The sequence below is a fragment of the Acomys minous genome (assembly GCF_964271855.1).
Source record: "Acomys minous genome assembly, chromosome: 2".
In the NCBI taxonomy this organism is placed as follows: Eukaryota; Metazoa; Chordata; class Mammalia; order Rodentia; family Muridae; genus Acomys; species Acomys minous.
The window spans coordinates 51,091,626-51,103,808 of NC_140484.1; the positions used below are offsets into that span (position 1 = coordinate 51,091,626).

The 12,183-nt window shown below is 50.2% G+C and overlaps 1 protein-coding gene across 2 annotated transcripts; it reads right to left on the reverse strand.

Moving 5' to 3' along the window:
* Nucleotides 1-7,186: 7,186 nt before the first annotated feature.
* LOC311585897 (uncharacterized protein) lies at nt 7,187-11,660 on the reverse strand. Of its 2 annotated transcripts, XM_084761630.1 has the most exons (6): nt 11,008-11,644; nt 10,769-10,879; nt 10,345-10,439; nt 10,046-10,144; nt 7,695-7,761; nt 7,187-7,561 (listed from the first exon to the last, which is right to left on the reverse strand). In XM_084761630.1, the coding sequence occupies exons 1-6, from the start codon at nt 11,131-11,133 to the stop codon at nt 7,196-7,198; spliced, it is 864 nt and encodes a 287-aa protein (XP_084617756.1). In that variant the 5' UTR covers nt 11,134-11,644; the 3' UTR covers nt 7,187-7,195. The 2 variants fall into 2 exon arrangements, with proteins under 2 accessions (XP_084617756.1, XP_084617757.1); XM_084761631.1 differs by lacking the exon at nt 10,769-10,879 and having other exon boundaries at nt 11,008-11,660.
* Between the last annotated feature and the right edge of the window lie 523 nt (nt 11,661-12,183).

Sequence of the window (12,183 nt, forward strand, 5' to 3'; positions counted from 1 at the left end):
GAAAGCTTGCTGCTGTCTCCACGCCACCTGTAGAGATGCTCAGTGCAGGGTTAGGGCACGGAGGTAAAGGGAAAAGCGAAAGGCTGGCAACTTGGTCTGTTTCTGCCCCTCCGAAGTTCCAGTTGGTGGGAGGAGAAAGTGATAGGTTTCTCCACCAACGAAACAAGCCAATTCAAGCCAAATTATTTTGTTGTTTTGTTTTGGGTTTTTTCTTCTTCTTTTTCTTCTTCTTCTTCTTCTTCTTCTTCTTCTTCTTCTTCTTCTTCTTTTGTTTTTGTTTTGTTTTTTTTGTTTTTTTTTTTGTTTTTTGAGACAGGGTTTCTCTGTGTAGCTTGGCTGTCCTGGACTCGTTTTGTAGACCAGGCTGGCCTCAAACTCACAGCGATCCACCTGCCTCTGCCTCCCGAGTGCTGGGATTAAAGGCGCGCGCCACACGCCTGCCTGGCCTCAAATTAAAGTACTGAAAAGCAGGCTTATTGGGGGCAGCTCTCAGGCAGGAGAGGAAGCAAATGCATAGAAAGGAGAGAGGAGAGAGGGAGGGAACCAAATATATAGTGAAGAGCCTCTGGGGGAGAAGGCCAGCCCCTGGCCTGGAAAGCTTAGGTAGGGACTGAGGGATGATGGGGGGGGGGGAGGGGGGAGGGGGGAGGGGCAAGTCTGCTTTGGTATGTTAAATAGACACCTCAGTGGTGGTGGTGCTCCCTGAGTTTGATGCCAACCTGGTCTATGGAGTGAGGCCAGGGCAACACAGAGAAACCCTGTCTCGAGAAAAAATAAAAATAAAGCACCCCATCCACTAGTCCCAGGTCAGAATGACAACAGTTGAGACGCCTGAAGGGGTAGCCTGTTGTAGAACCTAAGCCAGGAAGCCCGCATCGCCCAGGCAAAGCAAGGTTCTCCATCCCCGACGCGGAAAGGACCTATCAGCCTTTCTTTTCAAAGACAGGATCTTACTGTGTAGCCCTCTAGATCAGAGTAGTTTCAAACTCACAGACAGACACCTGTCAGCCTCTCCCCCTTAAAGGCTGCACCACCACGCTCTGTCCTCATTCATCTCATCTGCCCCCCCCCACCGTACCCCCTTCCACATCTCCCTCGCCTGCATCCCCGTGCCCCTTCCATCCTCTCACTTGACTACTTACTCCCACGCACCCCTCCCCCATCGGTCTTTACCCACTCCTATGCTTTTACCTTCACTTATACAGCTCTGGGACAGGCCCTGGGGAAGCAAAGTCCAGCAGAAGAGATAGACAGGTTTGATAATTATCAGGGCTCAGGCTGTGGCCTTGGGTCTTATCAGAAGATTGTCAATTTGGAGAGAACACACCTTCCTTAAGAGGAACAGGAGGACAGTTGCTAAGGTTAGCTGATAAACTGAGCAACACAGGTTATGATGCCACCCAGGGCATCGCCACGCCAGTCCTGGGAGGACATTTGAAGCCACAGGTGGACACAGACAAGGAGCGAGTGTGCAGTTGTGCTTGAGTCTGGCTTGTGCCTCGGAGCATGGTGAACCACATCTGTATGTGCAACATCCGAGAAATCAACTCAAGCCAGATATGACGGGGTGCACAATCACCAGCCCCTGGAGGTAAAGGCGGGAGTTCAAGAGCAGCCTAGGAAACAGTGAGTTTGAGGCCAGCCCCATGAGACCCTGCACACACAAAAAGAGATGCTGGGAGGAAGGCTCAGGCAGTGAAGAGCCTCTGTTCCGGCGTGAGGACCTGAATCCCATCCCCAGTATCTCTGTACAAGGCTAAGCGTGGCAGCTCCTGTTTATAATCCCAACACCAGGCTAAGGGGAGTGGAGAGTGGATGCTCGGGGTCTGTTGGCCTGCCAGTGAAGCTGCATCTGGAAGCTCCAGGTTCTATGAAAGACCCATCTCAAAAAATAAGGAGGAAGGACGGAAGAGATGATTCAATTTGTAGAGGACCCAGATTCAATCCCCAGAACCAACAAGGTGGTTGACAACCGATCGCTCCTGACTGCAGTTCCAGAGGACCTGACTCTCTCTTCTGACCTCTGCAGGCACTAGCATGCACACACACAGTGCACAGACATGCATGCATGCAGACAAAACACCCGTATACATAAAGTAAATGATTTTTTTTTTTTTTGGTTTTTTGAGACCTCGAACTCAAAGAGATCTGCCTGCCTTTGCCTCCTGAGTGTTGGGATTACAGGCATGCGCCACTGAGTCTGACTCAAGTAAATTTTTTTTTTTTGAGACAGGGTCTCTCTGTGTAGCCTTGGCTGTCCTGGACTCACTATGTAGACCAGGCTGGCCTTGAACTCACAGCGATCCGCCTGCCTCTGCCTCCCGAGCGCTGGGCTTAAAGGCGTGTGCCACCATTCCAGGCTCTATTTATTTATTTATTTATTTATTTATTTATTTTGTATTTTTTGTATATGAATGCTCTGTCTTCATACATACCAGAAGAGGGCATCAGATCCTTTTATAGATGGTTGCAAGCCACATTTGTTGCTGGGAATTGAAGTCAGGACCTCTGGAAGAGCACCCAGTGCTCTTAATCACTGAGCAATTCTCTTCAGCACCCCGCCCCCTTTTCCCCCCTGAGACAGGGTTTCTCTGTGTAGTCCTGGCTGTCCTGGACTAGCTTTGTAGACCAGGTTGGCCTTGAATTCATGAGATCCGGCTGCCTCTGCAGGTAGTGATGGTAGTGCGCCATTACACCTGTCCGTAAATAAATCTTAAAGGGCCGGGCAGTGGTGGCACATACACGTGCATGCATGTGCACACATACAAACACTCACTGATGCATATACAATACTCCATACATAAAAAAGAAATCAGCTGCAGGAATCAATTTGGTGTCTACATTTCCATAGACACCATAACACTTTGGCTGACAGACACTATATTCCTGGCTCAGAACATTCTAGACTGTGAACACTGGTGGAATTCAGTGCAGAGAGCTAAAGCATGTGAGTTCTCTCTCTCCCTCCCTCCCTCCCTCCCTCCCTCCCTCCCTCCCTCCCTCCCCACTGTGGTGGGAAGGCCTCTGAGTGCCTTTCCTTCCTCTCTTGGCCCCGCCTGGGGCCCTTCATCCTCTTTGCTTCAGCCACCAAGAGTGGAAAAACCACATGTGTACTTGTGCTGCAGTGTCACATAGCCCTTGTGGGGTCAAGCCTAGAAGGTATGGCTCAAGCCTCAAGTTTGGGGGCGTCTGTTTAGACCTCAGTGAGCAGCTGGATCTAGCTTCACCTTCTAGTGACTTCCCTGAGCACAACCAGAAAACCATGTTAAGCTTCATCAAGTCCTAAAATGGGCCCTCCCACTGCCAGCCTTACATTCCTGCCTCTCTGCTTTTAAAATACTCTATTTGGGTTGGGTGGCGGCGGCCCGTGACTTTAATCCCAGCACTCTGGACATAGAGGCAGGTGGATCACTGTAAATTCGAGGCCAGCCTGGTCTACAAAGCGAGTCCAGGACAGCCAAGATAACATAAAGAAACCCTGTCTCAAAAAAACCTAACCAGACCGGGCGTGGTGGCACACATCTTTGATCCCAGCACTCGGGAGGCTAGAGGCAGGCAGATCGCTGTGAGTTCAAGGCCAGCCTGGTCCATAAAGCAAGTCTAGAACAGCCAAGACTACACAAAGAAACCCTGTCTCGAAAAAACAAAACCCAAAAACAAAACAAAAAAACCAAAACCAACCAAACAAACAAAAACAAAAACCCAGTTATTTCCATGTGTTCATATAACAAGCATACACATAGAGATCAGAGGACAACCTTTTGTGGTCTTTCCCCCCCTTTTCATTTGGAGATCGAATGCAGGCCATCTGTCTTGGTAACAAGGCCATCATCTGCTGAGCTATGTTCCAGCTCCCCCGTCCTTTTTTTTTTTTTTTTGGTTTTTTGAGACAGGGTCTCTCTGTGTAGCCTTGGCTGTTCTAGACCAGGCTGGCCTTGAACTCACAGCGATCCGTCTGCCTCTGCCTCCCGTGTGCTGGGATTAAAGGCGTGTGCCACCACGCCTGGCCTTTTTTTTTTTTTTTTTTTTGAGACAGGGTTTCTCTGTGTAGCCTTGGCTGTCCTGGACTCGCTCTGTAGACCAGGCTGGCCTCGAACTCACAGCGATCCGCCCGCCTCTGCCTCTCGAGTGCTGGGATTAAAGGCGTGTGCCACCATGCCTGGCTCCCCACCCCATCCTCTCTTAAGCCCACATACCTTCTCCTCACCCAGCCCACACTGACCACTGCTTCCCGGGTCACTGCTCCTCCACTCAGTCTCCGAGCCCTGGCCCATCCCCTTGTCCTGTCCTCTTGCTGTCATGGCAGAACAAGCAATCCGTGTCCCCATCTGAGGTCAGCCTCCACCCTGGGAGCTGGAGCACCGCCCCTTAGAACTCAAGGGTGTGACTCAGCAGGTCTCCTTACCCTCTCCTACTTCTGTACACAAGCACCCACACATATGTGTGACATCTGTGTATGTATACAAATGATATGCACATACACATGTACATCACACACACACACACACACACACAAAACTGCTTCTTCTCCTGGGCCTCTCAAGCCAGGCAGAGGGCAAATACCCAGAATTCACTAGGATATGTCACACTGAATCCTTTGACCCCAACAGGATCACTGTCATCAACTATGCTACAGACAAAGCCTGTCCCGTCATGATCTCACAGCTGCAGAGGCCTCAGCAGGAGGCAGGGGTGAGGCTGCAGTTTCACTTGCACTCAGCAGTCCTGCAGCAGTCTCTAGGCAGGAAAGCATGTACTGGCTCTGCAGTTCCTGGGAGATGGCACCAGAGGGGACAAAGGACAGTTTGTGAACCAGCTCAGTGTCTTGAGGACAGAGCAGTCTGAAGGGACGGCACGTGGTGCTTTAGTGGACATCAAACCTTCTTTTGACTCCCAGATCTGGGGGAGTCCTGTGTGAACTGAGAGGCCCTGTAAAGCTGTCACAGCTTCCCTGTGGGACTTGGGTTTGAAATAGACTTTTAGCCTGGTACTGCCTGGCAGTGTCAACTGGAGTGGCCATAGGGACTGAGCTTAGAACAGCACGAGCTCAGGCTGGGACCCACAGGGCCGGGTGGATTAGCGACATCGGTGCTCCTGTGGCTGGGGACCCACAGGGCCGGTGGATCAGCGACATCAGTGCTCCTGTGGCTGGGAGCTAGCTGGACCTCTCTGATGGACTTGATTCCTAGCAACTGGCAGCCGTGGTAGTGCCTAAGAGCCCGTTTTCCTGGGTTCCCAGGCCTGAGACCTTTCAGAAGGAAGAGGTCAGTCAGGTCACAATGAGGTCTGCTCTTGATGCAGTCCTTAAGCGGGGCTGTCCTTCCCTGCAGCGCCTCAAACTTCCCAGTTTTCTTTTCTTTTCTTTTTTTTTTTTTAAGATTTATTTATGTATATAAGCACTCTATTGAACGTATGCCCGCATGACAGAAGAGAACATCAGATAGAAGAGGGCATCAGATCACATTACAGGTGGTTGTGACGTACCATGTGGTTGCTGGGAATTGAACTCAGGACCTTTGGATGAGCAGTCACTGCTCTTAACCACTGAGCCATCTCTCCAGCCCCTCTTTTGTTTTTTTTAAACAAACAAACAAACAAAAAGATTTATTTATTATTTATACAGTATTCTGCCTGCATGCCAGAAGAGGACACCAAATTTCATTATAGATGGTTGTGGGCCATCTACAATGTGGTTGTTGGAAACTGAACTCAGGATTTTTTGGAACAGCAGACAGTGATAGTTCTCTTAACCTCTGAGCCATTTCTCCAACCCCCTCTCTCTCTCTTTTTTTTTTTTTTTTTTTTTTTTGGTTTTTTGAGACAGGGTTTCTCTGTGTAGCCTTGGCTGTCCTGGACTCTCCTGGAGCCAGGCGATGGTGGTGCAGGCAGATCTCTGTGAGTTCGAGGCCAGCTTGGTTTACAAAGCAAGTCCAGGACAGCCAGGACAAGAGAAATCCTGTCTCAAAGGAAAAAAATAAAAAAGTGAAATCATCATTGGAAACAAATGTGTTTCTTTTGCATCAGAAATTGGTTGCAGGCTAGAGAGATGGTTCAGTTGGCCGTACAAGCCTGGGGAACCTAAACTTGCTCCGCTGAGCCCACATAAAGGTGAACAGAGACCTCTCCACAGAGTTGTCCTCTGACGTCCACGGGCATTGTGGCACACACGCCTCCCTTTATTATCAAATATAATTTAAGAAGTTGCTCCTTATTAATATCAACCAATCTAAGGGTCCAAAAGACTTAGGAGCAGAACCCAAGTATAGTGTTCAGTCCTTATACTTCAACATTGAGCCAATCTAAATCAAACAATGTAGATACAAATGAGGTGGGAAGTGTTTTGGTGCCAAAATTATGAAAATTTTGTATACATTGGGAAAATGTTTTGTACCCAATAAATGATCTTACAAAAGTGGGAGGTGGTCCTTAACCTGACCAGTGGGTTCATCACTTAACTGCTGGCCGTGACTTTCCTGGTCACCCTCAACATTGGGTGACTCTCTTAGTGAGAATGATGAGACCACTCACTGTCCAGCTGGGCCACTGGCCAAGGACCCAGGTAGTGGTGACAGGAAGTGGCCTGAGAACTTCTGGGATTCTTCTGTCTCCGCCTCCCAGTGGGAGCGCTGGGACTATAGCCACTCATGCTGTCAATCCCACTGTTACGTAAAATCTGGAGACCTGAACTCAGGTCCTCCAGCTTGTGTGTCAAGAGTTTCATCCCTTGAGTCACTTCCCCAGTCCAGCTTTGGAAATCCGGGCTTTCCTTCACAACCACATTTTATGTCTCTCACTTTAGGAAATGTTGGAGCCTAGTGAGGGCCCCAGACTGGACACATTCTGAAGGGCAAAGCTCTCAAGCAGTCACAAACCAAATCTAAATGCATTTCCAGGCCCTAGGGTGTTCCCACCGTCTTTCTGCTCCCCGTCCCGTGACCTACCAAAGGATGGTGACTTGTCCAAGGCCACAGGTGGCAAGAGGTTCTTCCCACATCCTTAGCGTCTGTCTGTACCCTGAAATTACAGCCTTGATCCTTAGGGATTGCCACCCCAGAGCTTATCCTAGAACATCCTTGAGTGAGTCTGAGGGCAAAGGCTGTGAGGATTAGGAAGGCCCAGAGACCTAGCTCTCCTTGGAGAGGCTGAATGTCTGCCCCGCCCAAGCCCCAGGCCCATGGACGCTTGGTTCTGCAACTCAGTGGGGATCTTTATTGCTGGTGCTTAAAGAGGGGCTGACTGGTGGAACAACCTCCTGAGGAGGTGTCCTTTCTGTGGCCTCAGGCCTGGCCAGGGCTGATTGCCATTGCAGTGAGACCAGATCTTCTGGGAATAGGATGGCTTCTGGCAAAGTTGTGGGAGGCTCAAGGGAGTAGCGCTGGGTGGAAGCCCTCTTAGGCTGCACGACACGGGGGGCTTCCTTTAACGTGGTCCCTGCTTCCTCGCGGATGTGCTCTTCTTCCTCCTGGCTGTCCTTTGCTTTCTCTTGGGAGGCTTTAGCTGTCTCCCTGTAGTTCTCTGGAGTGCTAAGAGTTTCCTCCAGGCTCTCATACAACAAGGTAGGCTAGGATAAAGGGTTTCGGGGCATGAGGCCAGTGGCTCACCAGCAAGATCGCCTTCAGCAAAGAGGCAAAGGGGTGAGGCTCGGGTGGGGAGGAGTCAAGGCAAAGGCATGGCGCTGGGGCTGAGGGTCTCACCAGGTTTTCCAGCTTCTCTCCAAGGGCCTGGTTGTTCCTTTGGTTGGTGTTCACTGCCTCCTGAAGCCTAGGGTGAAGGAGAAGCCCCAAGCTCTTCCCAGTCAGCCCTCCTACACACACACACACACACACACACACACACACACACACACACACACACACATTTCCCTCACCTCTGTGGCTGGTGCCTCCATAGGAGGCAGGAGGTTTCCACACCACTATTGCAGAGGGAATGATTCCCCCCATATAATCTGCATCTACAGCTCAGAAGGACCAATCCTGTTTTTTCTTTCTCTCTTTTGTTGTGGTCTTTTTGAGACAGGGTCTCATTATGCAGCCCTGGCTGGCCTGGAACGCACTATGTAAACAAGACTGGCCTCAAATACAGAGAGCTGCCTGTCTCATCCTCCTGGTGCTGGGATTTAAAGGTACAGCCACCATACCCAGCATTCTCTATTATATTTATTTCAAAGACGGTGGCTCACACCTTTAATCCCAGCACTCAGGAAGCAGAGGCAGGCGGATCTCTGTGAGTTCGAGGCCAGCCTGGTCTACAAAGGGAGTCCAGGACAGCCAAGGCTACACAAAGAAGCCCTGTCTCAAAACAACAAACAAACAAACACAAAAAAGATTTTCTTATTTCAGCCAGGTAGGTAGTGGTGGCACACACACACCTGCAGAGGCAGGCAGAGCTCTGTAAATTCAAGGCCAGCCTAGTCTACACTTCCAGGATAGCCACACAGAGAAACCCTGACTTGAAAAAAGAAGGGGGGGTGGGCAGCTGGGAGGACACCACGCAGTTATGTCTTTCTAGGTTATGAGTGGTTTGCCTGCTCCTGGGCCTAGTGCCCTCAGAGGTCGGAAGGGGGAGTCAGATCCCCTGGAACCTCTATGCTGATGCTGGGATCTGAACCTGGGTCCTCTACAACAGCAGCCAGTGCTCTTAACTGCTGAGCCATCTCTCCAGCCCCTTCTCTTTATTTTTATTTCATTTTAAGTAATCAATTAGCTTCGAGAGTCTCATGTTGCCCAGGCTAGCCTCAAGCTTACTATATAGACAAGGATGACCTTGAACTTTTTTTTGTTTTTTGTTTTATTTTTTCAAAACAGGGTTTCTCTGTGTAGTCCTGGCTGTCCTAGACTCACTTTGTAGACCAGGCTGGCCTTGAACTCACAGAGATCCACCTGCCTCTGCCTCCTGAGTGCTAGGATTTATATAATACTGGAATTAGAGCCACACTTCCTGAAAGGCGAATGCCCAACCAAGTGAGCTGCGTGCTGGACCTTTATTCATTATTTATTCACAACAAGGAATCAAGTAGCCCAGGCTAGCCTAGAGTTCTCAAAGAGAGGATGATGTCTTCCTGTTTCCACCTCCACTTCTGGGGTTGCAGCTACTCACCCACACCCAACTCTTCTTTAGCAGTAGACAGGCTGCCAGCCAGGCGTGGTGGCACACGCCTTTAATGCCAGCACTTGGGAGGCAGAGGCAGGCAGATCGCTGTGGTGAGTTTGAGGCCAGCCTGGTCTACAAAGTGAGTCCAGGACAGCCAAGACTACACAGAGAAACCCTGTCTCGAAAAAGAAAAAAAAAAAAAAGAAAGAAAGAAAGAGAGAAAGAAAGAAAAAGAAAAATAATAAAAGAAAAGAAAGAGGACATATAGCACCTGGGGGAGGGGAGAAGTGGGAGGCCGAGACGTGCAGATTGCCGTGAGTTTGCGATCAGCCTGGTTTACAAAGTGAGTCCAGGACAGCCAGGATGACACAGAAAAATTCTGTCTCAAAACCAAAACCAAAACAAGCAAAAAAGCCCCCAACAGGCTGCCCATCACCGGGGCTGCAGTCTCCATAGAGCAGGGCAGAAGGCTGGCCAATCCTTTGAGCTGTATCAGGGAGGCTCAGGACTGTGTGTGGCTCCGGGCTGGTGAGAGTTTTTAGCAGGAGTCAGCCGAGCCTGAGAGCTCAGTGCCCGCATTATGAGTGGAAAATTGCACTGCTCAGATCTAGGGTCAAAGGCATGGAGGCGACCCCACGCTCCATTGGCTGACATCATAGAACAGAACCCTTCCGCAGCCATCTAGTTCTTTGACAGTTAAAGGTAAGGGTCTTCCATATGCTAGACTCCTGCCACTCTGCATGGCTGTGGTTACTCACCAGTGGAACAGATCCCGACCCTGTAAAATACTTGGTTTGGGAGGAGAGGACCTTGACAGAATAGACAACAGAGAGGACAGGCCGAGGATTCTGGGCAAGTGAAGACCTGAAGCCACAGCAGCAGCCTGAGCCCTCAGCTAGATTTGGCGTCATCATCCTGTCCTGCAGACTTTGCCCCACTTGTCCCTGAAGCTCACCTCTGGCAGTCCCTCTGCAAACGCTGTATTTCCTGTGAGGTCCGCTTAGGGCCCCAGTCGTCCTGGCCCAGGAACTGTTTCTCCAGTAGATCTGTGTCCCTGGGGAGGAGAGAGTCAGACCTCAGGGTCTGAAGGCCAAGTGTGGGTTCCCAGCCTGGGACCCAGCCCCATCAGTCACATGTGGACTTTCCTGCTGTTCAGCCCAAAGCTGAATCCTAGCCGACTTGAGTGGCCGTTGAGTGGGGATTGCCCTCCACCTCCCCACCTCCCTCAAGACACACCCACTCAGGCAGCCTTACGATTCAGCATCTTTGGTCTCAGGAGTGTTCAGGAGTGTGAACAAGAACGTGACGGTGGGCTCCGACTGCAGGGCCAACTCTTGCCCTGAAGATGGCTTTGCAGAGAAGGTACCTTGGTGACTGAACTGGCATGAGGCTTCTAACCCAAGGATCCAGCCCTCCTTCCCCTTCTGGCTCTTTCCATCTCTCTGCTTTACAGTGATTTGATCTCTGGGACCCTCCGCTTATGGGGGAAAAGCAGTGAAAAGGACAGAAGAGATCTATCTCCTAGAGAAGGCCCGCCAGCTGGTGAAGGACCCGAGATGCCCCGCCCCGTAGGGTCTTAGTCCAGGCTAAGGAAGGATTTCTCCAAGCCTGCCCCTCTCCCTTGCCTTCTGTCTTAGGGTCCTCAGTAGATGGGGGAGCTCCGGGGGCTTGCTGTCACCTCCATGTTGGGCTCCCTGGAGTCTTCGGGCTCTTCTACCTGTGGCTCAGCAGGCTGCATTGCTATTTTCGAGACCTGCTTGGAGTGGGTACTCTGCCTGCCTGTGGGAGACTGAGGGAGACACAGACCTGGTTGGTAGCTCTTTCCCTATCCTGTTTGCTTGCCTTTTTTTTTTTTTAACAAGCTTGGTTTTTGTGGGATAGTATTGGTCTAGGAAGTAATGGTCTAGCATCCATTACCAGCTTTATCCAGCAAGCCAGAGCCCCCCAAGCTGGTGTTGTCAGACCATAGCCCAGCCCAGATGGTAAAGCACTCAGCAAATACAATACAGGATGCCCAGTGTTGATGGTTAATATTGTCACCATGACAATCTAGAATCACCTAGGAGACAAATCTCCTGGCATGTCTGTGAAGAAGTTCCCGGAGTGGGCTAACTGAGGAAGACCCACTCTAGGATATGGATGGCATGGTGGCATGGGCTGGAGTGAGACCAGTGAAACACAGAGGGAAAACTGGGCACTGACATGCATCTCCCTGCCTCTCGAATGCAGAAGCAGTGTGACCAGATTCCCCAAGCTCCGGCTGCCCTGACTTCCCTCAAACCACGAGCCAGGATAAACCCTTTCTAAAGCTGTTGTTGTCAATGCAAGGAAAAAAGTCATCAATACACCCAGTTTTCCATTTTTAAAAAAGGTTTATTACATTGTATGTGAGCGCAGGTGCAGATGTGCATAGCCCGTGTGTTGAGGATCGGAAGACAATGTTCACGATCGGTTCTTTTCTTCCACCACTGACTTCAAGGAACTTGGGGTGCTAGGCTTGCTTGGTAGAGGTAGCTGACCCTGGGTCATCTCCAGAGCCCACAACCTTCTCCAGGATAAAAGTTCAATGACACCCCCCCTCTTAAGGAATGAATCCTATAGGCACAGCTGTAGTCTCAGTAATTAGCGTGTGTGGCGCCTGCTTTTAATCTCAGCACTTGGGAGGCAGAGGCAGGTGGGCCTCTGTGAGTTCAAGGCTAGCCTGGTCTACAGAGTGAGCTCCAGGACAGCCAACGCTACATAGAAATTTGTCTGGGTTAAAAAAACAATTACAGGGGCTGGAGAGATGGCTCAGAGGTTAAGAGCACTGGCTGCTCTTTCTGAATTCAATTCCCAGCAACCATATGGTAGCTCACAACCTTCTATAATGAGATCTGGTGCCTTGTCCTGGCGTACAGGCACACGTGCAGGCAGAACATTGTATACATAACAAATAAAATCTTAAAAAAATATATATAGGACATTGAATTTCAGATACTCAATCATTTCCTGTAAATGGTACCAGAGATCAAACCCAAGGGCTCATGTGTATCAGGCAAGCACTCTGCCACTGAGCTATAACCCCTGAAGGCTTTCTTTCTTTCCCTGAAGGAT